This window comes from Ursus americanus, chromosome 1 (assembly GCF_024610735.1).
Source record: "Ursus americanus isolate L20-20 chromosome 1, mUrsAme1.1.p, whole genome shotgun sequence".
NCBI classification, from domain to species: Eukaryota; Metazoa; Chordata; class Mammalia; order Carnivora; family Ursidae; genus Ursus; species Ursus americanus.
Window position 1 is genome coordinate 89,646,992 of NC_142127.1, and position 22,314 is coordinate 89,669,305.

At 53.6% G+C, this 22,314-nt stretch overlaps 1 protein-coding gene across 1 annotated transcript in view; it reads right to left on the reverse strand.

Moving 5' to 3' along the window:
• CFAP65 (cilia and flagella associated protein 65) overlaps window positions 1-21,752 on the reverse strand; it is a 34,852-nt gene extending 13,100 nt beyond the window's left edge. Inside the window, exons 1-21 of the mRNA XM_087866927.1 lie at window positions 21,728-21,752; window positions 20,817-20,862; window positions 19,534-19,583; window positions 19,012-19,214; window positions 16,918-17,102; window positions 13,959-14,061; window positions 13,280-13,446; window positions 12,908-13,107; window positions 12,479-12,624; window positions 11,748-11,970; window positions 11,107-11,372; window positions 10,516-10,716; window positions 9,923-10,282; window positions 8,329-8,466; window positions 6,599-6,844; window positions 5,797-6,021; window positions 4,669-4,827; window positions 4,344-4,494; window positions 3,765-3,893; window positions 1,885-2,098; window positions 1,443-1,571 (exon numbers count right to left, since the gene is read on the reverse strand). Coding sequence (XP_087723053.1) covers window positions 1,443-1,571; window positions 1,885-2,098; window positions 3,765-3,893; window positions 4,344-4,494; window positions 4,669-4,827; window positions 5,797-6,021; window positions 6,599-6,844; window positions 8,329-8,466; window positions 9,923-10,282; window positions 10,516-10,716; window positions 11,107-11,372; window positions 11,748-11,970; window positions 12,479-12,624; window positions 12,908-13,107; window positions 13,280-13,446; window positions 13,959-14,061; window positions 16,918-17,102; window positions 19,012-19,214; window positions 19,534-19,583; window positions 20,817-20,862; window positions 21,728-21,752 — 3,566 coding nt within the window. The remainder of the gene's footprint in view (window positions 1-1,442; window positions 1,572-1,884; window positions 2,099-3,764; window positions 3,894-4,343; window positions 4,495-4,668; window positions 4,828-5,796; window positions 6,022-6,598; window positions 6,845-8,328; window positions 8,467-9,922; window positions 10,283-10,515; window positions 10,717-11,106; window positions 11,373-11,747; window positions 11,971-12,478; window positions 12,625-12,907; window positions 13,108-13,279; window positions 13,447-13,958; window positions 14,062-16,917; window positions 17,103-19,011; window positions 19,215-19,533; window positions 19,584-20,816; window positions 20,863-21,727) is intronic.
• Between the last annotated feature and the right edge of the window lie 562 nt (window positions 21,753-22,314).

The following is a 22,314-nucleotide window of genomic DNA, read 5'->3' on the forward strand; positions in this document are numbered from 1 at the left end:
GCTTGCTCCTACACAAACACACTTGCATGCATAATCCACCGAAATACCCTGCTCTATGCCAAGACAGACTAACGCCGCTTTTCCTGTAGCGCCTGGCTTCTGGCCACTCCAGTAGCCCCAGTGAACGGCAGATCTGGAGCTCAGGCGGGCTCCGGGCCTTCCCCACCAGGCCAGCAGCCCTGCCTGCCAAGCTTCCTCAAGTCATCAGAGCCAGGAGCCCTCAACTACTCGGTTGTCCTGGCCCTTCTCAGACAGGAGCCACGTAAGGAGCCTGCCTCCCCAGTCGCCTCCACCCCAGCCAAGGGCAGGACAACCCAGAGAGTAAGGACGGCCATTGCACCCCTGATGAGGCAGCCCCCACCCCAGCTTTGCCCCCACACACCCCAAGACTCTGCTCAGGCAGGAAGGTTCCTGAGATCACAGAAGTACCCCACCGCACTCCCTTCTGCCACACCTATTTTCTTCCCAGGCTGGGCCCCTGGCTCTCTCTCCCAAGCCTGCCCCAGATGGGTGCACTTCTTTCTCACCTCTGTCTAGGCAAGAAAAGTTAGAAGACATCAAAAGGAAATTGACTAGGAAGTCAAGCCGCGTGGCCGACGCAGGGAGGAAAAATAAGAGAAAGCTCCAGCAGGGAAACAGGATGTTTACTGGGCACACGTTCGGGCCCCGACGGGAGGAAAGCCAAGCACAGGAAGGGCCATGCTTGGCAGGCAGGCAGGCACAGGGCTCCAGGCCCGGGCCCCTGTGACTGGAGGGGTGCAGGCTGTTCCACGGCCAGCCTCAAGCCTTCCCGCAACCCACGTGGCTTCACTCAGCCACGTCTTCCTCCCTGACACTGTCCGGGTGACCACCTGTCCCGGTCCTTCCCCACCAGAGATCTTAACTCGCCCCCGTGCAGGCCTGGCCTCCCTGGACTGAAGCTCTGTCGGGGGCACCCCAGTGCCTAGCACAGAGCCTGGTACCCGGGCGCACTCTGAAGACTCCTTGCTGACTAAGTGGTACCGATCTGGCTTCGAACCTGGCTCTGCCTGCTAACGGCTGAGCGGCCTTAGCCGAGTCCTTAGTCTCCATCTGCAAAAGAGTCAGTAGAGGAGAATTTTTTCCCTCAGGGTTGGTGTGAGGCTTGGAGGAGAAAGGGCATGTAAATCAGTGCCTGGCATGTAGCAGGTGCCCAAACGATACTTCGCACTCATAAAGCTTTTAGGATGACCGTGCCGGTCTCCATCAGTGTCCCCCACTCTTGAGTCTATGGACATGTCTCCGGCAGTGACAGGTTTGGTGTGCTGAAGGGTGATCCCCAATCCCATGCTGGCCTCCCCATCCCATCAATGAGGGGCTCCACTTCTCATAGACACCAGACAGCCAGGTCTACCCCAAGCCAGAGACGGCCTCTGGCAGCTGTCTCCTCGGCCCCTCAGCAGCCACCTCCAAGCCCACCGTACCAGTCCAGGGGCACCACTCCGCTGTTCTTCAGGGCCAGGAGCACCACCGAGGGTAGGGCCTCTATAGGTGCGGCCCCGAAATTAAAGTCGAGCTTCAGAGGGGTGAAGACAGTGGGGATCTGGCTTGTGCTATGTGGAGTAGAGAAACAGACTCAGAGAGAGATGGGGACAGTATGGGGCCCTCCCAGGGGTGGCTGGCTGGCTGGGCAATCATCTTCCTGCAGGTGGGAATTGGAGAATCTGGGACTCACGGGCCGGGGTGGGCTAGCACCTCAGACCTTGAGCCAATCCCTGACTTCTCCAGGCCCCTCCAGGGATGGGCAGGAATTTGGGGGGAGATGGGGAGCCACTCCATGAACAGGTCCTGGTGCTGGGGGGTGCGGGCAGAAAGCTCCAAGAACACCCCCAGAGAGGCCCTGCCCCTTCCCTGGGCATACCTCACCTGTGTCGGGTAGGCACCTTGTAGGTGAGCTCCGAGGGGGTGGGGTCACGCTCCAAGTAACTGTTGAGTCTGTCCAGGGAGAAGAGGCGCCACAGGTGTTTCCGGGTGATGCCCTTGGCGCTGCCCATGGAGCAAACATCCAGGATGGAGAGTAAGGGGTACACGGCCATTAGAAAGACGCGACACAGCTCTTGCCTCTTCCCAGCCTTGTTATCTGGGGCAAAGAGTATGGAAGAGAGGAGTGGCCTCACCTTCCAGCTGCCCAGGGCACAGCATGCAGGCTGAGGGTGTAGGACCCCCGGTCACATGTCCAGGAACCTTGTCAGGAGCAGCAGATGTCTCCTGGACTCTGGGATGTTCCCAGCAACAGCCAAGCCTCATCTGGTTCTCTTTCTTTCTTTCTTTCTTTCTTTCTTTCTTTCTTTCTTTCTTTCTTTCTTTCTTTCTTTTCTTCTTTCAGATTTATCTATTTATTTATTTATTTGACTGAGAGAGAGAGACAGCCAGCGAGAAAGGGAACACAAGTAGGGGGTGTGGGAGAGGAAGAAGCAGGCTCCCAGCGGAGGAGCCTGATGTGGGGCTCGATTCCAGAACGCCAGGATCACGCCCTGAGCCGAAGGCAGATCTTAACGACTGAGCCACCCAGGCGCCCCTCGTCTGGTACTTTCTATGCGTCAGACATTGTCTGAGCGCTCCGCATGCATCACTGTGTTAACTGTCCACGGTTACTTGTTTTCTTTTCTTTTCTTTCTTTCTTTTTTTTTTTTATTTACGTGATAGAGACAGCCAGCAAGAGAGTGAACACAAGCAGGGAGAGTAGGAGAGGAAGAAGCAGGCTCCTAGCAGAGGCGCCTGATGTGGGGCTCGATCCCAGAATGCTGGGATCATGCCCTGAGCCAAAGGCAGACGCTTAACGACTGCGCCACCCAGGTGCCCCGTCGGTTACTTGTTTTCAAACTGACTCTCACTAATGACTTTATTGAGATAGAATTTATATACCATAAAATTAACCCTTTTAACACATACATTTCAGATTCGTCACATATTCAGAGCTGTGCAACCATCATCACTATCCAATCAAGAGCATTTTCGTCATCCCAAAAAGAAGCCTGGTACCAAACAGCTGTCACTCCCCATCCCCCCCTCTCCCACGCCCCTTCTTCACCACCCCGGCACTGGTCTACTTTCTGTCTCTATAGATTCGCCTGTTCTGGACACTTCACGTAAATGGAATCATACAATACGTGGATTTTGGCCATGGCTTTTTTCACTTGGTGTAATGTTTTCAAGGTTCATTCATGGGGTAACACGTATCAGTGCTTCATTCTTTTGTTTTGTTTTGTTTTTTGCCTGTGTACCATTATTATCCTCATTTTACAGATGTGGAAACTGAGGCAGAGGGAGTTTAAACAACTGGCTAAGATTCCACAGCTAACAAATGCTGGGATCAGGATCCAACCCAGGCAGTCTGGCTCCGGTCTACACCCTCAGCCACTCTTCGGTGCGTGCGGCCCTGGACTCCTCCCAGCAGGCCCCCGGGGCAGGCTGGTAACAACTCCATTTTACGGAGGAGGAAGCTGAGGCCCAGAGCAGCTGGGGATTTGTCTTAAGATCCCACAGGAAATAGGCGCAGCTCCAAACCTTTCGCGCTGAGTCTTCCCCAGCTCGGGCACACACACGCACACATACACAGGCTTCTGCACAGACGGATGTGGTTGGTATGAGGCATACACACCAGTCACCCAAAGGCACATGCTAGCACACTAACACACACCCTGCTAGCCCTGTCTGGACACTCAGCACCCTCCCACCCTGAGTCCTGCTCACACAGTCCTCCCCCTCTCCTCCCTGGCCCTGACTCTGCCAGATGGCCCAGGTACCTCTGTGGGAGAGGAAAGAGTAGCTGATCTTCCAGCAGTACTGGGACCGCTGGTGGGGACAAGCAGTCAAGCAGACGGTGTCCTGGGACCGGGGTGGCATGCTCCCCTCTATGCGGTCCAGCTGCAAGGCTGCTCAGGGATGACCCGGGTGAGATCAAGGGCAGAAGAAGCCCTCAGTACAGGCCAGAGAGTCCCGGCATCTCCTCCTGCGCCTTTCCAGATACCCTCCCCCAGGCCACCCGAGCACTGGCTAGAGAGCAGGCCCAGAGCCAGGAAACAAGGAGCAGAGTCCCTCTTCCCAGACCAGACAGAGGAAACCAGTCTTTGGGTCATTGGCACCTGCTAAGGACTTCACTCCACCTTACAGCCCTGGGGGGCAGTTGCCAGCAATAGTCCCATTTTACAGATGAGGCAGCTGAGGCTCAGAGAGCCACCTGCCCAAAGTCACACATCTAAAAGGTGGAAGCACCAAGTTTTCAGCCCTGCTCTGCCTGCCCCCAGACCATGATCTGGTTCACCATCGTCCCTCACTGCCTGCCTCCCCGGCCCCAGCCCCCGCCCAGGCCCAGGCCCGAGTACCGAGGGGGCTGTTGTCCACGACCACAGGGCTGCACTGCTCCAGGAACAGGCGGTAATAAAGGGTGCAGTTGCCATCGTTGAGAAGCATCAGCAACCTGGACTGCTTGTCGTTCACCAGCACGTTCCCAAAATCCAGCTCCTTTTCCTTCGCCTGATGGCCAGAGTCAGCCAGCCATAGCCCTGCCTTCCCCACCCCTGGCCTCGGAGAATCTCCAGGGCAGGGCAGGGCCAGAGGGCCAGGGGGCTCCCATCCCCTGCCCCCCGGGGCCTTCCCCCCCACATGCGCCCTGGCCCCAGCCCCATCCGCCAGGGTTCTCCTACTCACAGAGAGGCTGCTGGCGGTGCCCACGCCCACCAGCCGGAGCATGTAATGGGTGGTGGCGGGGGGCTTGATGTTTGGGGGCAGACCAGCTTCCCAGACCCACATCCCCACGCGGAACAGGTACTTGGTCTCCTCCAGAGGGCTGAAGGTCCACGTCAGCGTCTGGGGTCACAGCAATCATCCCTGGGTGGGGCTCTCCAGAAGCCCCTGCCCAGACTCCCAACCACCAGAGGTCCTGCTGCTGGAGAAAAGCTACGGTACCCCTTTCTGAGGGTTTACCCTGTGCCGGGCACTTCCCACACATCACATATTATGTTATGTCCCTCGGCCCCTCCATCCTTCATCCCCACAAGGTAAGTGGTATTTAGTACCTCGCTTTCTGATGAGAAACTGGAGACAGAGAAGTGGGGTGACTTGCCCAAGGTCACAAGGCTGGCGAGGGGCTTGGTGGGAGCTGGAGTGTGAACTCCTGAAGCCACTGCAGAGCCTATGTGGGCTGTCATCTCACTGACTACTACCTGGGTCCTTCCAGACACCATGTGTTGGTGGTTCTTGGCCCAAGTTTGGCCTCCCCAACTAGTCTATAAGGCGCTAGACCAGGGAATGTGGCTCTGCTAGTTTGGGCCCCAGATGGAGCCCCCCTCTGGACTGCTGCTGGGACTTGAGGACTCCCCTTCCTCATGTCTGAATGATAACCACCCATCTGGCCCCAAATCCAGCTGTTCCAAACCACCTCCTGAAGATCTCGCAGCTTTGGGGGCCATGGATGGAGAGTGGACTCGCCCCTTGAAACTGGTTCAAGTACCAGCTCCACCTGCTCATTTGTAAGCTTTGTAAATGGATTTTTCTTCTCTCAGTTTCATTCTTCTTTGTAAAATCGGGGTTATGACAATGGTAGCTGTCCCACCACTTACAAGACAGGGGAGGTGATTATGGCTTAAATGGGATGGTGCACCCTGTAAGCCTGGCCCCTGATGGGCACGAGTAAGAGATGATGGTGAAAGTGAAGATGACCTTGGATCTCTTTGCAGACAGCCCACCCCGTAGACTTCCCTGAGTGCTTGCCTTGGCTGGGGGCGGGGAGCACGCAGATGGGAGCCTGGGCCCCCAGCCAGGGGGTGGGGCACTCACAAGGCTCTCGCTGGGCTGGATAACCCCCCGAGCAGGCTGGACGGCCAGCATCTTTCGGTGCGGGTGGGAAATCCTCCATTCAAACTCCAGGGGCAGACGCGAGGGGTTGCGGAAGGTGAAGCGGCTGGTGGAGGAGCAGCCCACCCAGGTAGGCTTGAAGAACACGCTCTTACAGGTGTCCAGCTTCAGCTGCAGGGGCTCCTCCCGGCTCTGCATGCTTACCTCCTAGGGCCGGAGGCAGGAGGGCAGTGCCCTGCTGTCACCCCGCTGCCTTGGCTCCCCCAAATGTCCAAGAAGCCATGGGTGGGCGGCTTTTCCCCCTTGGAGAGGGCAGCAAAAGGCCCTCCTCCGGCCTGGGCATGGGCAGCCTCTGTCACGGCAGAGTAGGCAGTGACCGAACCGGAAGATGGTTCTTAAAAAGAACTCAGGGACTGAGAGAGGAGGTACAGACCATTTCACTGGGCCAGTATGGGCCCCTTTCACTGGCCCAGCCCCAAATGCCCCTCTGCACCCTGCAGGTCTGAGTCTTATATTGCCCCTGCTCATCCCTTCGGGACCTCTGCACCCCTTTTCTTGTCCCAGACACCTTGAGGAGGACATGCTGGGCCCTGAGGGTGGGAGAGCTGTTCACAGATGTGGCCAAGGGGGCTTCGCCCTGCCCTGACACTTCTTGGGGGGAAAAGCAGCCCCTTGACTACTTGAGGGGAGCTTTAGAGGCCAACCCCAGAATTTGGCTTTGAGAAGGGAAGCCCCAGACTATGGTCCACTCCTCAGAACCCAGTTGCCTAGCCCTGCCTTTTACCTTGAGATACTGGGGACAGAAATTGAACTGCAAGTAGAAAATGTGCTGCTTCCAGGAGTTGCCCTTGGGGTAGGTACAGACGAGGAAGATCTGGTGGGCCCTGGGGGCCACAAGCCCCGAGCTGGGCCGCAGGGAGATGTCTAAGCTGCTCTGGGAGGCCAAGTTGAAGGTCAACATCATGGAGCCTTTGTTGATCAAGAGCAGGCTGCGGTAGGAGGGTTCGCCGGGAGACACCGCAGGAAAGAGCTGGGGTGTGTGACAAGAGGGACCCGCGCTCAGACCTACGCACTTCCCCCTCCCCCACCCCGCTAATCTGCACACGAGCACTACATCCCTTGATATTCCCTGGACGCCCAGAGCCTCAGGGAAGTCTCTGTGGGCTTGGGTGGGCCTGTCTCCAAGGAAATCCAAGGTACTCCACACATCCCACTCACTACCCTGGGAGCAGGGAATGGACGGACACAGGTTGGCACCAAAAATTGCTTCTGTCCTCAAAAAAAACCTCCAGAGAGCTCCAGGGAGATGGAGTGGCCATAGGAAGTGGATCCAGGAAACACAGGCCTCTGAGACCCCCTCCTCAGAGTTTCATTTTAGGGTGCCCTCAAATCTTCCTTTGGAGAATTCACTTTCAGAGATCCTGGTCCAGAAGCTCTGGGGTAAGAAACTCCTTCTAGATGATTCTCTTACAGATGGCTGAGGGGAACCCCCCTTTGAGAAAAGGAAAGCCCCAGAAATCCCAGCTTCCAAACATTCCTGAAGCACGTAGGGTATGGCCAGTTGCAGGCTAAGAGCTAGGCTGGCCATGTCACACGAGGCCCGAGATCACTGACCAGGGCACCCGTCCAGCTAGGGCAGACGTGCCCGTGTGTGAGGCAGTGGGGGGCAACACAGGCCCAGAATTGGCTAGATAGCAGTACAGGCCACAGACTGCTGGGACGAACCGGCCAAGAGAAAGGGACTGGGGTCAGGGATGGGAACCCCGTGCAGTCAGGGAAGGACTTGACTTGAATCTTGGGGGTGAAGTTGGTTGGGGACTGGACAGAAGAAGTGTAGCTGGTGGGTGGGGACAGGATCACCCCCAGTACAGAGGCCCAGAGTGGCACCTTTCCAGCAATATGAGGCGTGAGGGCAGCAGAGATGGATTGGAACGATGACAAAGGTAAGGGAGGCTGGCAAGAGGCATCAAAAGAGAAGCCAGGACTGGAACTTGGCCATCTGACTCCGGGGCCATCTGACTCCAGCCTTATTCCTACATCTGACTTTTAAACCTTCTGTCATCTGGCTGCTCGGGTCAGACAGGGCCTCCAAGCACTCTTCAGAGAGGCCTGGAATTATGACTCAGGAAGCCAAGGGACCAGCTCTGCGACCCACAGCGGCCTGGGCAATCTCCAAGGCCAGGGGCTCATGGTGGGTGGTCGGATCCCTAGCAGGTGCTCAGCAAACAAGGCACAGACAAATGAAGGAGCTAGAGAATCTTCAGCCTCAATGCGAGAGGCCCAGGGAGTATTTCAGATGGAGCAAGGAGGGGCCAGGGCTCCAAGTCCCAGAGTGGCCCACGAGAGAGCCCTCCGTGCCCAGAGCCCCCAGGGCTGGCGGTGGGGAGGTTGGGATGGCCTGGGAGGGTGCTGGGATGTATCTGCGGCCAGCAGAGTGCGGAGAGGGATCTTCAGGCCTAGGCAGAAGCCAAGCTCCCCTGCCCCACCTCCCACTGCTACTGGGGCCACACTCACCTTGGGGGCGTGCAGGGAATACTGAGGGACATGGTGCTCTGAGGCGGCACGGTAGCTGTGGCCTCGTGTGCGGAGGGTCAGGCACCAGGAGGGACACACGGTACAGTCTTCCTCAATGTTATCGTAGCTCCGCAGGACCTGCACAGGGCCCGGACCCATGGACAAGCTGAGTCCCATGTCTGACCCTGCAGGGGGGCCCCACCGCCCGCCCCCCTGCTCTCCAGGAGGAGAGGGGCTCCCTGGGAAGACAGTGCGGAGAACAGCCTTCCTAACAGCGCTGACCGCAGCGTGCTGGGGCCACGCTGGGTACTCCGCAAATAGGCTCTGTAATAAAGCACAACAGCACCAGCACAGGGCCGGGGCCGGGATGTAAGGACAGCATTCATCCTGCAGGAATGTGCCTCGAGAAGTGCCGGCCGATAGAAATAGCGCGCGAGCCACAAATGCAAGCCGCAAAGGTAGCGGTACCTGTTCCAGTAGCCACGTTAACAAAGGGAAACTCATGAAATTAATTTCAGCAGATATGTCTTACTTCCCCCAATAGATCCAGAATCTAACCATTTCAACCTATAATCAATACGTAAGCGACGCCTGAGATACCTTATGTTCTTTTTCCCCCTTGGTCTTTGAAAGCCAGTGGGTCTCTTAACGACATATCTCAATTTGAATTAGCCATGTTTCAGGTGTTCGGTGGCCACATGTGGCTGGTGGTTGCCGTACCAGACAGTGCAAGGCTAGAGCCAGTAGCCTAACAATTTGGAGGGCTCAGCCTCGGCAAAGCCTGGTGTCCACAGCTTTATTCCTACAAGCCCCCACAGCCCCCCCCTCCCCACTGCCAAGATATTAGAATGGAGGCAATGAAAGTCTCAGCTTTGGAAAGCCATCTCAAAAGTTCGGATATGACCCCAAGTTTTTAGATGAAAAGATCAGGGCTCAGGGACATTAAGGGACTTGCCCAGGGTCACACGGCTGGTAAGGGATGCTAATCTCTCAGTCCCAGCACCCTGGTCCCTGGGAAAGAACGGCAGCATAGGCAGAGCCAACAAGGAAGGGAAAAGGCAGGACCAGGATGAGGGAGCGACCAGCGTCTGTGACCAAGAGGCTGGGCAGAGCACAGCCTGTGCTCCAAGCTCCCTGGCCAAGGGAGGTTGCGCCAGAAGCCCTTTCCCCCCACACACCTAATTATCCGGCCCCCAGGACTTGGTCCCCCAGGCTCTGGTTCCTGCCCATGGCTCTTCTGGATGGACCGCTTTCTACTTCAAGGACTACAGAGCAGCCAGGAGCCCCAGGGAGTACAGCTTCTGTGCCAAATTTTCCCAACGGGCTTGACCTCAGCTGAGTCTCCCTCTGGGGGGAGTGGGAGGTCACATATGCATGAGATGTAATCAGAGGGGCCAAGAAGCCCCTTGGCCAAGGCAGCCTATGAGCCTGGGAGAAGACAAACCAGGAAGGACTACTGTGTGGTCCAAGTGGAGCTTGGCACATCAAGGATGGATCCCATGGCAGCCCCCACCACTGCATCTGACCCCACCCTGCCATTCAAGCTCCAGAGCAGAGAGGCTGCCCTCCCCTGGGCTCTTCTGCCCGCACTCACCTTATAGACAGCAAAGGCCTCGAGCTCCACGGCGTACAGGCAGTTGGGGTAAGGTGGATGGAAGTGCAGGCGCATGGCCATGGACTTGAGTGGAGGCACGTCACAGGTGTCTGGGGTTACCCAGAAGGGGCAGTCAGACCTATGTGTCCAGACCACCGTGATCTTGCCCTTGGTGTGGTTCATCAAGCACAGGGGGACAGGGTTGGGGGTCTCAGGCCCGGGGCAGGCACCAAAATCCACCTCAGTGGGCTCTATGCTGACAGGTGGGGGGAAGACGGCTATGTCGCTGGTACCATCAAAGAAGCACTCAGTCATGGGGGGAATGAGAGGATACTGCAGGGCTGACGCGTCCGCCGAGTCCTGTGCAGGGAGAGACAGGTGAGCAGGGGCCCAAGTGCCATTCCTCCTGCCACTGCCCCTCATTTGCATGCCCCTTTCTGGAAAAAACAAGGGCTCCACACAGGTCATCCCCAACTATTAATGTTGCCCACAGGACTCTGGGGGAACACAACTCGCCAAGAATTTCTAGAGAAGGGGATATGAACCTGGGGAGGGGAGCCTGACTGTGGGGGGCCCCAAACGGTCCATCAAACCTCAGTGGGAATCCTGAGGGCCCCATCCTTATCCCGCTCCAGCTTCTTCTCCCTCAGCAAGATGCCCAAGATGTCAGGAGGGTAGAACGTCAGGCCCCGTGCCAGGTGTGTGCGGTACCAAGCGAGGTGCTGAGGCCTCAGGATGGCTGGCTTGGTGCTGTCCGAGTGGCAGGTCCCAATCAGGTCCAGGAACAGTGGGTCCTGTGACATTTGTCTGTATAAGGCCAGATGTTGGCCCCCACTGGCCGCTTTGGCCAGGTGCCAGCTGGTGAGGGCACAGTTTGTAGGACATTGCCCACAGCCCTGAATTGGGTCCTCCCTTCAAGGCTCTCTACTCTGCACGTGCTGCAGGGGGTGAGTCCATTCCCCCCTGTCCCCAGCCCATTAGCCGCAGCAGCAGCACCAGGCTTGGAGTGAGCCTTCCTGTGCCCCTGGCCGGGCCCTGGCTCCAAAAGCCAGGCCGGGGCCCTGGCAGAGATGATCCGAGAATACAGGAGAGTGATCACCAAGCCCTGTCTTCACCACTGGGCCTCAGACTGGCCTCTCCAGGTCCCAGGAGAGCCCCTCCTCGCCTCCTCCCCCACCGCTCACCTGGTGGTGGATGAGACAGGCCACTCGCCGAGAGTAGATGATGGGGTGAGTGGGCCGGAAGGTACAGTGCAGTGTCATGCGGGCCTTGCCCACCAGGGTCCCAAAGCTCGGTCTGATGTCGAAGATACTCTCTCGGCAGTCAATGGCCAGCTGGAAGTAGGCTGTGCAGTCCGACTTGTTCTCAATCCACAGGCTCTGCTCTGAGATCTGCCCAAGGCTGACCCAGCTGAAGTTGACACAGTGGTGTTGCAGGGATACATCAGGACCTGGGCGGAGGTGGGGCTCCTGTGAGCAGCCCCACCACCAGGGTGGGGCTGGGCTATCAGCCTCCCCGAGGATGTCTTAGAAGGGGTCTCCCTGATGGAGGGTGGGGCTTCCTGGAGACAGAAGGCTGGGCTGGAAAGACCCAGAGCCCCAGAAACCTGAGCTGACCTCCCGAGTTCACCAGGGGTGAGGGCAGGAACACGATCTCCAGGGGTCCAAAACTGATTCCACACTGAGTCCACCAGGGGGCAGCAGACACCCAGACTGAAGGGCAAGGAGGCATCAGGCCCTTGGAGCAGGCAAAGAGCCCTTCCTAATCCTAAACGGGGGCTGCTCCTGTCCCCACAAGGCAGTGCGGCATCCTAGGGTGGCCGTACCTCTACAGAAACCAACGACCTTGAGCAAGGTCTGGGAGGCACAGCCAGCGGGCATGACGGACAAGTAGTCAATAGTTCTGACATCCAAGGTCTCGGGGTGGAAGAACACCGACACGGACTTCTTCCCTCCTGGAGGCACGATGCCATTGGTAGTGGGGCATGAGAAGGCATGATCTTTGGCCAGCATGTCTGGGGCTATTTCGATCCGGAAGGGGGCGCTCACCTATGGGGCCAGGTGGGGGCAGGAAGGGTCAGGTCACAGGGTGACCCAGCTGTCCTGACCAAAGTGCCCGGCTGAGGGGGGTGAGAGCAGTCGACTTCCAGCCTCTGCCCTACCTGTCAGTTTGGGCATGGAGGTCACCTCCACCAGGAGGAAGGAAGAGGCCAAGCTGTGTGCCCTGTGCTGGGACTGCCTGGGTGGGGGGCACTCTTTTCTTTCCTAAAGGTACCAGAAAGGCTAGCTGTGGTCCTGGGGGTAGGACTATCTTAGGGCTGCTCTTGGAGTTGCCCTGGGGGTGGTCAAGGGATACTCCAGCCCCGTCCCCAGCTGAGAAGAGAGGACACCTGCTGACACACACGTGTATCAACAGACTCGGGTTATGTGAGGCTTGGGGCCAAAGGTATGGAGAGAAAGAGGGCATTTTGTAAAGGGGCTGGGTTTTAGGAGCCGCCCAGCCTGGGATCCTACCCTCCAACACCCCCCCCCCCCGCCCCATACACAGGACTCATACCGCTGAAGGGTTATACAGCTTGATCTGCCTCTCGGCCGTGCAGCCCACAGCGATGGTGCCGAAGTGCAGCACTTTCTGGATGCCTTCCGCATCCTGGTCCTCTGGTCGCTTCTGCTTTATGCTCACCAGGAGCTGGGCGCATTTGGCTGGGGCAGAGATGAGGGCGTCTTGGGAAGAAACCCACCAGCGCCTTGGTTGCCCCAGCTGAGCAGTGTCTCGAAGAAGGCAGGTGTCCCCAGGGAAACATGGGTCTGCCACACCAAGGAAGGCACAGAAAAGGCAAAGCCTGCAGGGCTAGGGAGGCCGGGGAGCTGGTGGAGGTCCTGTGGAAGACAGGCCAGCAGGGGACGTGGGGGGGCACACTGAGGCTCTGAGGCCCAGGAGGGGCAGCAGGTGGGCTCTGGGGACAGGTGAGAGGTCGGGCCTCACCCACAGCCTGCAGCTGTATGCTGCTCTTCTGCTTGTTGTCCTCTCCATACCAGCATGTGGCCTGAACGTCGTAGATGACAGCCAAAATGGGATGAAAGGTCACCTTGATATAGGAGGCCTGGCCTGACTCCAGCAGCCCGGTGGTGGGCAGTATATGGAATGGGCTCGGAAACTCCCAGGTGAAGAAGGTGGGCAGGTCCCTGGAGGGGGGGGGGTGCAGATCAGAGCCACTGGGCTCATTCTGACCCCTGCCCCTACTTTAGAAGGCAGAGACGCTGGGCCCCTCCCTTCCTCCCTTCCCCCACCAGCACCCTGGGGCCCTCCTCACCGAGCTCACTCTCCCCACCTCTGAGCCTCAGCTGCTCCCCTCACCCCACATTTTCCAGACAGAACCAGGCCTCAGCCGTGTCCCCCACAGCACACGTGGGCAACCGCAGGGATGGTGGGCAGGTCAGACTGTGGCAAGGCAGGGTGGCCCTCAGGTCCACACAGAACATTCCCTCTTCTTTCTCAAACCAGAGCTGGTCCATGTACTCCTTCTGGAATGTGGGGGGTGGGAGGCCGGGGGCAGAGGCCGTCGCTGAATGGTGGCCTCCGCATGGTACTCAGGGACCACACATCCCACCCCAGCTCTTGGTTATGCCCCCAACACAGTCACTGAGGGTGAGGCTGGGCCAAGGCCCTCCCCCCTCAGTCTCCGAGGAGAGTTGGGCACCTGTCCTCTAACACTGTCTTGGTCTCAGAGATAGGGGACCTCTTGTACTGGGGGGAATGTTTTGAGAGTAGGAAGAGGCTAAGGAATCTAAGGCTATCACAGCACAGAGTTTAACCCCCAATATCCAACTGGGAACCTCCCGCGGTTTAATGAGTTTAGGGCCAGAGCCTCTCCAGGGCTTCCCAAGCTGGAGTTTCTGCTACAGTTGGCAGGATGGGTATGTGTGTGTCTTGGTGGGGGAGGGGAGTGCTCCTTGCTGCTCTGCCCTGCTTCCTGTTCCAAGGTCATGGTGCCTGGGTCCCTCCCTGCCCGCCCCCTTGCAGTGGCAGACCTTACCTCCTCCAGAGGCCGGAAGATAATGGGGAGTGTGAAGGTTATGCCCGGGCTCAGCAAGAGGGGCTGGGGGATGACTGTGAAGAAGAACTTGGTCTTGGGGGACCTGCAGGAGAGAGCCGGGGCTTAAGCGCTTCAGGATCAGGGCTCAGAAAACAAGAAAAATCCCTGAGCGCTGAGCTGGGGGAAACCAAGGCTGAGAACAGAGAGGCCAGGATGCTGATCCAAGCAGGGACCTAGGCAGGGCTGTCGAGTTCCAGCATGGGTCAAAACCACAGACAGTGCAGACTTCTAAAATAGTCACAGGAAGACGATACTGCCAATAACTCTACATCAATAAATGTTAAAGTTTAGATGACATAAACCCATTTCTAGGAAAGTAGAACTTACCAAAGTGGGCTCAAGAATTAGATAATAGATTTTATGCCCCCCCCCCAAATCACCAAAGCCATTGAATAAGGAATTAAAAATCTTCCCACTGAGGGGCACCTGGGTGGCTCAGTCAATGAAGCGGCTGCCTTCGGCTGAGGTCATGATTCCAAGGTCCTGGGATCGAGTCCCATATTGGGCTCCCTGCTCAGTGGGGAGCCTGCTTCTCCCTCTCCCTCTGCCTGCCGCTCCCCCTGCTTGTGCTCTTTCACTCTTGAGCGCTCTCTTAAATAAATAAATAAATAAAGTGTTCCCACAGAGAAAACACTAGGCTGGATGGCTTCACAGCAAGTCCTACCAAACATTTGATAAAAAATAACCCCAGCCTTACCTTCCTAGGTAGGTAGGTAAGGAATATAAAATGAGGAAACACTCCCCAAAATATTCTATAGCTCCATTGTAACGCTGTTACCAAAATTTGACAGAGGCAGGAGAGGAATGGAAAATTACAGGCCTATCTCTCTCATAAACAAAACCAGAAAGCCAAAAGAACTTAGCAATGTATAGAAAGAAAACTGAATTATGACAAAGTTGAGCTTACTCCAGGAAATACATAGTGGGTTTAACGGAGGAAATCAATTAATGTACTCCACCAGGTTATAAATTAAGACAGAAAAAAAGTCAAATGACCGTCTCAATAAAGAAAAATATTAGATAACCCTCAACATGTTTGTGCGGAAAAACTCTTAGCAAACTAGGAATAGAAGGGAACATCCTTAACCTGACAAAATCTAAAAAAACTCAAACCAAAACAAAAAGCACACAGGAAACATCCAAACCAATGGTGATACATTGGAATTTTTCATGTAGAGATCACACACGAAACAAGGATAAACATCAGTGGTGGAGAAGCTCATCAGGGAAAGTATGAACTTTTCAATGAATGCCTTGGGGACATTTGGACATTTGAGGAAAAGCATCATAGGATCCCTACTTAAAACCATTCACAGTAAATAAATAAATAAATAAACAAATAAATAAATAAATAAAACCATTCACAAAAATCAATTCTGCATATATAAAAGACAAACATGAAAAGCAAAACTATAAAGTCTTTAGAAGATACTATAGGAGACTTCATGACCTAGGGAGGGGGAGAGAAGGACTTCTTAAGCAAGATATAAAACAGCACCAACCGTAACATAAAAAGATTGATACATTTAATAAATGGAGAACTTCAATTCTTCAAAAGACAAGTCACAGGTGGGAGAAGATATTTACAAGACATAACCGACAAAGGCTTCCGAGGGATAAGAACTTCTATTTAAAACAAAAACAAAAACAAAAATGAAAACTACAGGGGCGACTGGGAGAGCATAGGACTCTTGATCTTGGGGTTGTGAGTTCGAGCCCCACATGGGGATGGAGTTCACTTAAAAAAAAAAAAAAGACAATCTGATAGGAAAAAGAGCACAGACTTGAACAGGAATTCCACAGATGAAATCGTCAATAGCACATGAAAGACTCTCAGCTGTATCAGTAAGATGGGAAATGCAAATTAGAACCACAAAAAATTACCAATGTTGGAAAAATTTTAAACTCTGACGATAGCAGTGGTTGGTAAAAATGCGGAGGTGCAGGAACTCGTGCATGGCTGGTGGGAATAGAAATATAAATGAGTACTTTAGGGAATAGTTTGGCTTTATCTATAAAAGGCAAATATGGACATGCTCTAGGTCACAGCAATTCTACTCCTATGTAGTTACCCTACGAAAAACTCCTGCAAGTGAGGATCTATACATCAATGTTGATCACAGTTCCAAACTAGAAACAACCCAAACATCCCTCAACAGAGGAACAGATGAATATATTACAATATAAGCAGCTGTTGGAATATTATATGGTGATGAAAAAGAATGAGCTCTTGTTGCATGCAGATGAATCTTCCAAACATAACTTAACAAAAACAAAGGAATTCAAAAATAAACCTTACTATTCTACTTACATCAAGTTCATAAGAAGGTCAAATTAAACTATATCATTTAGGGATGCAAACATAGGTGGTAAATCCATTCATTTGAGAAAAGCAAGGAAATCATTAAATCAGGAGAATGGTTACTTTTATGGAAGGGAAGGTGTTTCAACAGGGGAGTGACACACCATGGGAGAAGGTGAGTTTCAGACATTATTCCATTAGGAATCTGGTCACATGGGTTCCACTTTCAGTAACTATTCCAACTATGCATGTTTTATACATTCTTCTAATTTTATACAATAACTTCATTTTTTTAAAGATACATTGATTTATTTTAGAGAGAGAACGCCCGGTGAGGAGGAGCAGAGGGAGAGGGATAGAGAGAATCTCAAGCAGACTCCCCGCTGAGTGAGGAGACGGAGGCAAAGCTGATCTCATGACCCAGAGATCATGACCTGAGACAAAACCAAGAGTGGACGCTTAACCGACTAGCCACCCAGGTGCCCCTAATTTTATATGATAAATTTAATGTCTGTTTCCTAAAGAGTCACTGTTTGGCGGGGGGAGGGGTGGGCTTGAGGGCTCGGGGGCTGAGTCTCTGATCCCTCAGGCTGGTACCTGTACGTCATCTTCTGGGTTTTCAAGGATAGATTTTTCAGAGCCAGGTTCTTGGTGATCTCCTTCCCTAGCGTCCAACCTTTCCACTGCAGCACCTCAGCCACCTCAATGCCCCAGATGACCCTCTTCTTCACTTTGTCCTGCTTCTTTAAGAAGCACACGCGAGTGTCCATCAAGCTCGCAGGCTGTCCAGTCGGCAGGGAAAAGGGGAAGAAGAAAGGACGCGTTAGCAGGGTAAGAGTCAAATACCCAGAGAACAGGCAAAGATCTTCCATCTCCAGAAAGTAAGGAATTACCCCACCCCTGGCCCCTGGGGGATGGTCTGGAGAGAGAAGGTGAGGGGCAGGCAGTTTTGGAGTCAGATATTACCATTTCTGAGGTCACTGCAATGGTTTTCCAACCAAATTGTCCATGAGCCTGCCCCTGCCCTTGCAGCCTTCCCTGGACCGCTCCATCGGGCACTGAACATTCTTAGCTGGTTGGTTCTGTTCCTCAATGCACCCAAAGGTACCAGTCCCCTTGGGTGCTGCCTTCTGCTTTCCTTCCTTCCCATCCTAACCTTTCGCTGTGGAACCCTCTCCTAGCTGGAGTGATCTATCCCATACACTTTTTGAGACCACAAGAATATTCTACCATTCCCTCTCCTGTCCCTCAACTGGCTGGTGGAGCAGGGGAAGGAGTCAAATTGCCTGCGACAAAGCCCAAGCTCCTGCCCTGATGTGGGGGCCACTCCAGCTCCTGATGATGCTAGAGGCACAGTGTGCCAACGCTTCCCATCTATAATGGAAAATCCTTCCTGAGCTGATCCCCAGCCCCCATCTACCTGAGAAGGGAGGGGGCTGCAGGGGCAAAGCCAAGGTGAAGGGAAGATGAACAAGGTACCTCTTCCTACCATTGCGATGAACACTCCACTCACTGCCATGTTATTTTATCTTTGGCCAAGCATTGCTTCTATATTGTTACTTAACATAAAGATATATTCACCCACTGGACAAATATTTGTTGATTACATATCACGCGCCAGACATTGTGCTAGGCGCCAGGATTGCTACAATAGCGAATAAGACAGACGCATCTCTTCTCTCTTGGAGCTTACACTCTCAGTTTAAATATTTACAAGGAGTGTCAGATGGCCAATATAGTATTTTCTTTCCTGGTTGGCCCATGGACGGAAGGTGACATGGGTGAGCAAGGTAATTTATGGTAAATATCAGTTGGGACATCAGTCAGGGTCCAATCAGGGAAATAGAAGCCACTATGGGTGTTCAAAAAAAAGACATTTAACGCACAACCAAGGCATAGTGAAGTAAGCCAGAAGCTAGCAACATCAAGAAGCTGCTCCCACACTAGGTTAGGGGGGGTACTGGGGTTCTCAGAGCCCCGACGCCTGTCTGATGGGGGTTGGTGTCACGGGGAGATGCAGCTGCTGATGGGAATACTGTCACAAAAGCAGAGAGGGGGGAAAAGAAATACCCTGGCTCCTCCCTTCCTCCCCACTTCCAATCTCCTGCCAGCTCAGCGCAGAGTGGGGAAAGGCAGTGAGGGAACATGGGGCAAACATGCCCAGAATGGCCCAGAGGAAGGGGTGAGATGACCCCTGGTCCTCAGGGAAGCAAAGGCAAGCACCATCGCATCCAAGGAGACACAAGAATCCACACGCAACACAGACACACGCTGCACCCCACACAGTTGAACCCCACAGTCACACTCCTAGACAACCACCCCCCTCCCCTGCGATGTCACAGAGAGACCACCCCGAGAGCGGCAAAAAAGGCAGCAACAGCCACATCTTGGTCAAACACAAAGTCCTAGGAGTCAAACCCAGAAGAACGTTCTGACGGAAGAGAGAAGCCTTGACTACTCTCTCAGCTCTGACTGGCACCTCCCTAGAGTTCTTCACATGCACCCCTAGCCCCCACGGTCACTCTCGCCACTGCCACCACTCCCGGCAGCTTGGTGCTCAGTATACGCAGGGTCTAGGGCTGGGGTTTGGACAGGGGGAGTCAGGTCCTTCCAGATTCTTACCCCCCTCCCTGCCACCTCTCCCCCCGGCATTGCTGCCCCCTGTCCCGCCCACCCTGGCCACATCCTCACGTGGGCACTGGTGGTGCTGCTGTTGCAGGCACTCAGCGCCACGCTGCTGCCAGTGACGGTGGGGACGGCCATTGTGCAGGCACTCAGGCACGAGCCGGAGTTCATGGTGCAGTCCCCACTGACCCTAGTCTTCATCAGGGGGCTCAAGGCTGCCTGGATGAGCATCAGCCGCCTGGAACACAAGCCCAAGGGGAACACTCTGGCTGAGCCGGGAGTTCCTGCCAATCTGGAACTAGGAAGAGACCAGAGGGGAGACAGGAGGGACATCGAAGAGAGAGGCTCACAGAGCAGACCTGCTGTGGCCATCATTACCAAAGGAGGCCCGCTTGCCAGCCGTGGCAAGGGGGTATGAGGTGGCACCGTGAGCACTGAGCCTGAATACATGGTTCAGTGCTTTGCCCAGGAGCCTAGAAACTCACCATTCAGGAAAGGGACTCAGGGATGTGGCCCTCTCAGCCCTGCCTGCCATGGCCACGCTTGGCATTTCTCAGGAAGCCCCCAGGGAGTACCACTGAAACACACGCATTACCTTTATCTGGCTTTTGCTCGCTACTTGTTTCTTCTGAACGTGTCTTGCCTCCTGTGAGAAGGAGGAGAATGGGCAAAGAAGAGGTAAAGGAGACCGGATGGTTCTCGGTCTTTGGGGTTTCCTCTATCAGTATGCAACCAGCAGTCCAGATTTAAAGTAAGCATTGACTGAAATAATCACTCAACCCAAGGATAAGCGAACCAGCTTCTAGAGCAGAGGGATCCATGGAGAGACTGCAGCTGGAAATTATATGCAAATATACACAAAAGTTATATGCAAACCATTTGTAAAATGCCATATATATGGAGAAGTGCTTTTTTTTCCAGGGAAAGTGTCCACAGCTTTCACCAAATACTCAAAAGGGTGTTTGGTCCTGCTCTAGGGAACACACACCGGGCCTAAACTCCAAATCCCCTCTTCCTTTAGGAGCCTTCCTTCAGCACACACACCCAGGTGTGGCTACCATATTGGACAGCGTCAGTCTAATACCTTTATGAACATACGTACGTTTTTCAGACTACTCAGTGTCCCTCCCTACCTCTTTAAATAACAATCTCAAAAATAGTAACAACTTTTACTGACATTTACTGAGAACTTCTGCACCAAGCAGTGCTGTAAGGCCTTCTCATGTATTTTATTTTATTTAAGATTTTATTTTTAAGTAATCTCTACACCTTTAACGTGGAACTTGAACTCACAAACCTGGGATCAAGAGTCACATGTTCCAAATGAGCCAGCCAGGTGCCCCTTATGTATTTTAATCTTTGCAACAATTGATGATGAGATGTAAGCTGTCCTTTATTTGGCCTAAAATTCTCTCTTTTCGGGGCACCTGGGTGGCCCAGTCTGCTAAGTGTCTGACTGCTGCTATCAGCTCAGGTCTTGATCTCCGGGTTGTGAGTTCAAGCCCCATGTTGAACTCCACCTGGGCGTGGAGCCTACTTAAAAAAACAAAAACAAAAACCTCTTTTCAAGTTTGGGGTTAAACTTTCAACTCCTTATTATAACATATTATACTTTGGCCAACAATTTTATGGTTATCCTTTAGAAATGTAAACAATTTCATCAGACTCTCCCATCCCCTCCCCACCACCATTCAAAGCAAAAGATTCTGTTAATTCAGGTTTTCCTAATTGGCAACACCTCCAAAACCTCTGGAAAATATCTTAGATTCACTCACTCACTCATTCATTCATTCATCCACTCACAAAGCATTTACTGAGTACCTATTATACGTACAGTGCTAGGCAATGGACAAAACAGGCAAGGCCCCTACCTTCCTCTGTAAAGAGGATATTCAGATGGAATCAAAGAAATGCCAGCTGGGGAGGCAGGGAGGAGATTCCCATTACTTTTCAGCTATTGCATGGCTGTGTAGTCCTGCCTGGCTCAGTAAAGTCTGTGATCTCAGGGGATTCTATAGCTAACCACTGCCTCAGAGCTCTGAAAAAGTCTCCAGCCAACACAGGTAGAAGAAATTAGAGACAATGGGGGTAGAAACCTGGTCCAGATCAGGTCTTAGGACTTAGGGAACGGAGCACTCGTCCTGGAGCAATGAGAGCTGGGTTCCAGCATCTGCTCAGGTTCGCTGAGATCGGCAACTTTCTCCATCTCCTTGAGCCTCAGTCACCTTACCAAATGAGGGTTATCTTACTTCACAAAGTTGATGTGAAGCTGGAATGAAATAGGGGATTTAAAAAAGCCCTAGAGGAACCAATGTTACTGTAATTAACAGCCATAACTTCCATGCTCGGTTGAGCTACTTTTCCAAAAGACACCCATCTTCAATCACTGTGAAGACACTGGGCAGGGTAGGTGTTGTTTTTAAATCCAATTTTCTAATCTTGAGGACTTAAAAAATATACATATCATCAGCTTCCTTTATTTGTCTCATTTCCAACCTAAACATTCCTAAGATGACCAGTGGAAAAAGTAGCGAGTCGTCGCGTAGTGTGGAGTGGAAAAGAAACGTAAAATGAAGTCATAAAAAATACTTAAGTTCGTTCCTCCCTTCTCTAGGAGATCCCCAGACTGATCTCACCCTAGTCTCAGTCCCACGGGGCTCTCTAAAGGACATGGAGGGGACCCCCGGCCACAACTTCCCAAAAGAGGCGGTCTCCTGAGACAGATACCTTTGGTGGCCACTCGCGCCGTTCCCTGGTACTGGGACCGACTCTCAGAACTCACTCTGCCGCCATGTTGTCGTCTCCATAGAGACGGGACGCTCAGGACACGGCGTCTCCCGGTATCCCAGGACAACGACGGCAACGCGAATGAGTCATGTCTCATGGAAGGCGAAAGTACCGCCCAATTTTAATGCTTACCCTTTTTCTATTCTCTGATTTTCCCTGCTAGTAGTCACTGAGCTTCTACCAGTCGCAACATGTAATGTATAGTCTCCTAGTTGTCGTGACGCCCTCGCAATCCTTATTTTAGTAGACGACCAAACTCATAGGAGGTCATCCATGGGCTCGTCACCGGGGAGTGGGAGCCGTTCCAGTTCCTTCCGGCCGCGCGATGGTGACGTACGGTCAGAATCTCTACCGGAACTTCAGTCTGTGATTGCGATTGTTAACTTAAAAGCACCCCGTAGTTATTTCTCATTTGCATATTGCTTTACAACTGGATTCCTCTTGCAGGTGGGAGAAAGAATGTCCTATCCGTTTTCTGCTGGCATTTCCTCCTCCCTGGCACCAAGCTAACTCTTTTCTAGGGATCTGGAGGTTAACGTATGAAGAAGGCGCTGATATGCTAATGTGGATTCTTGGAAGCCC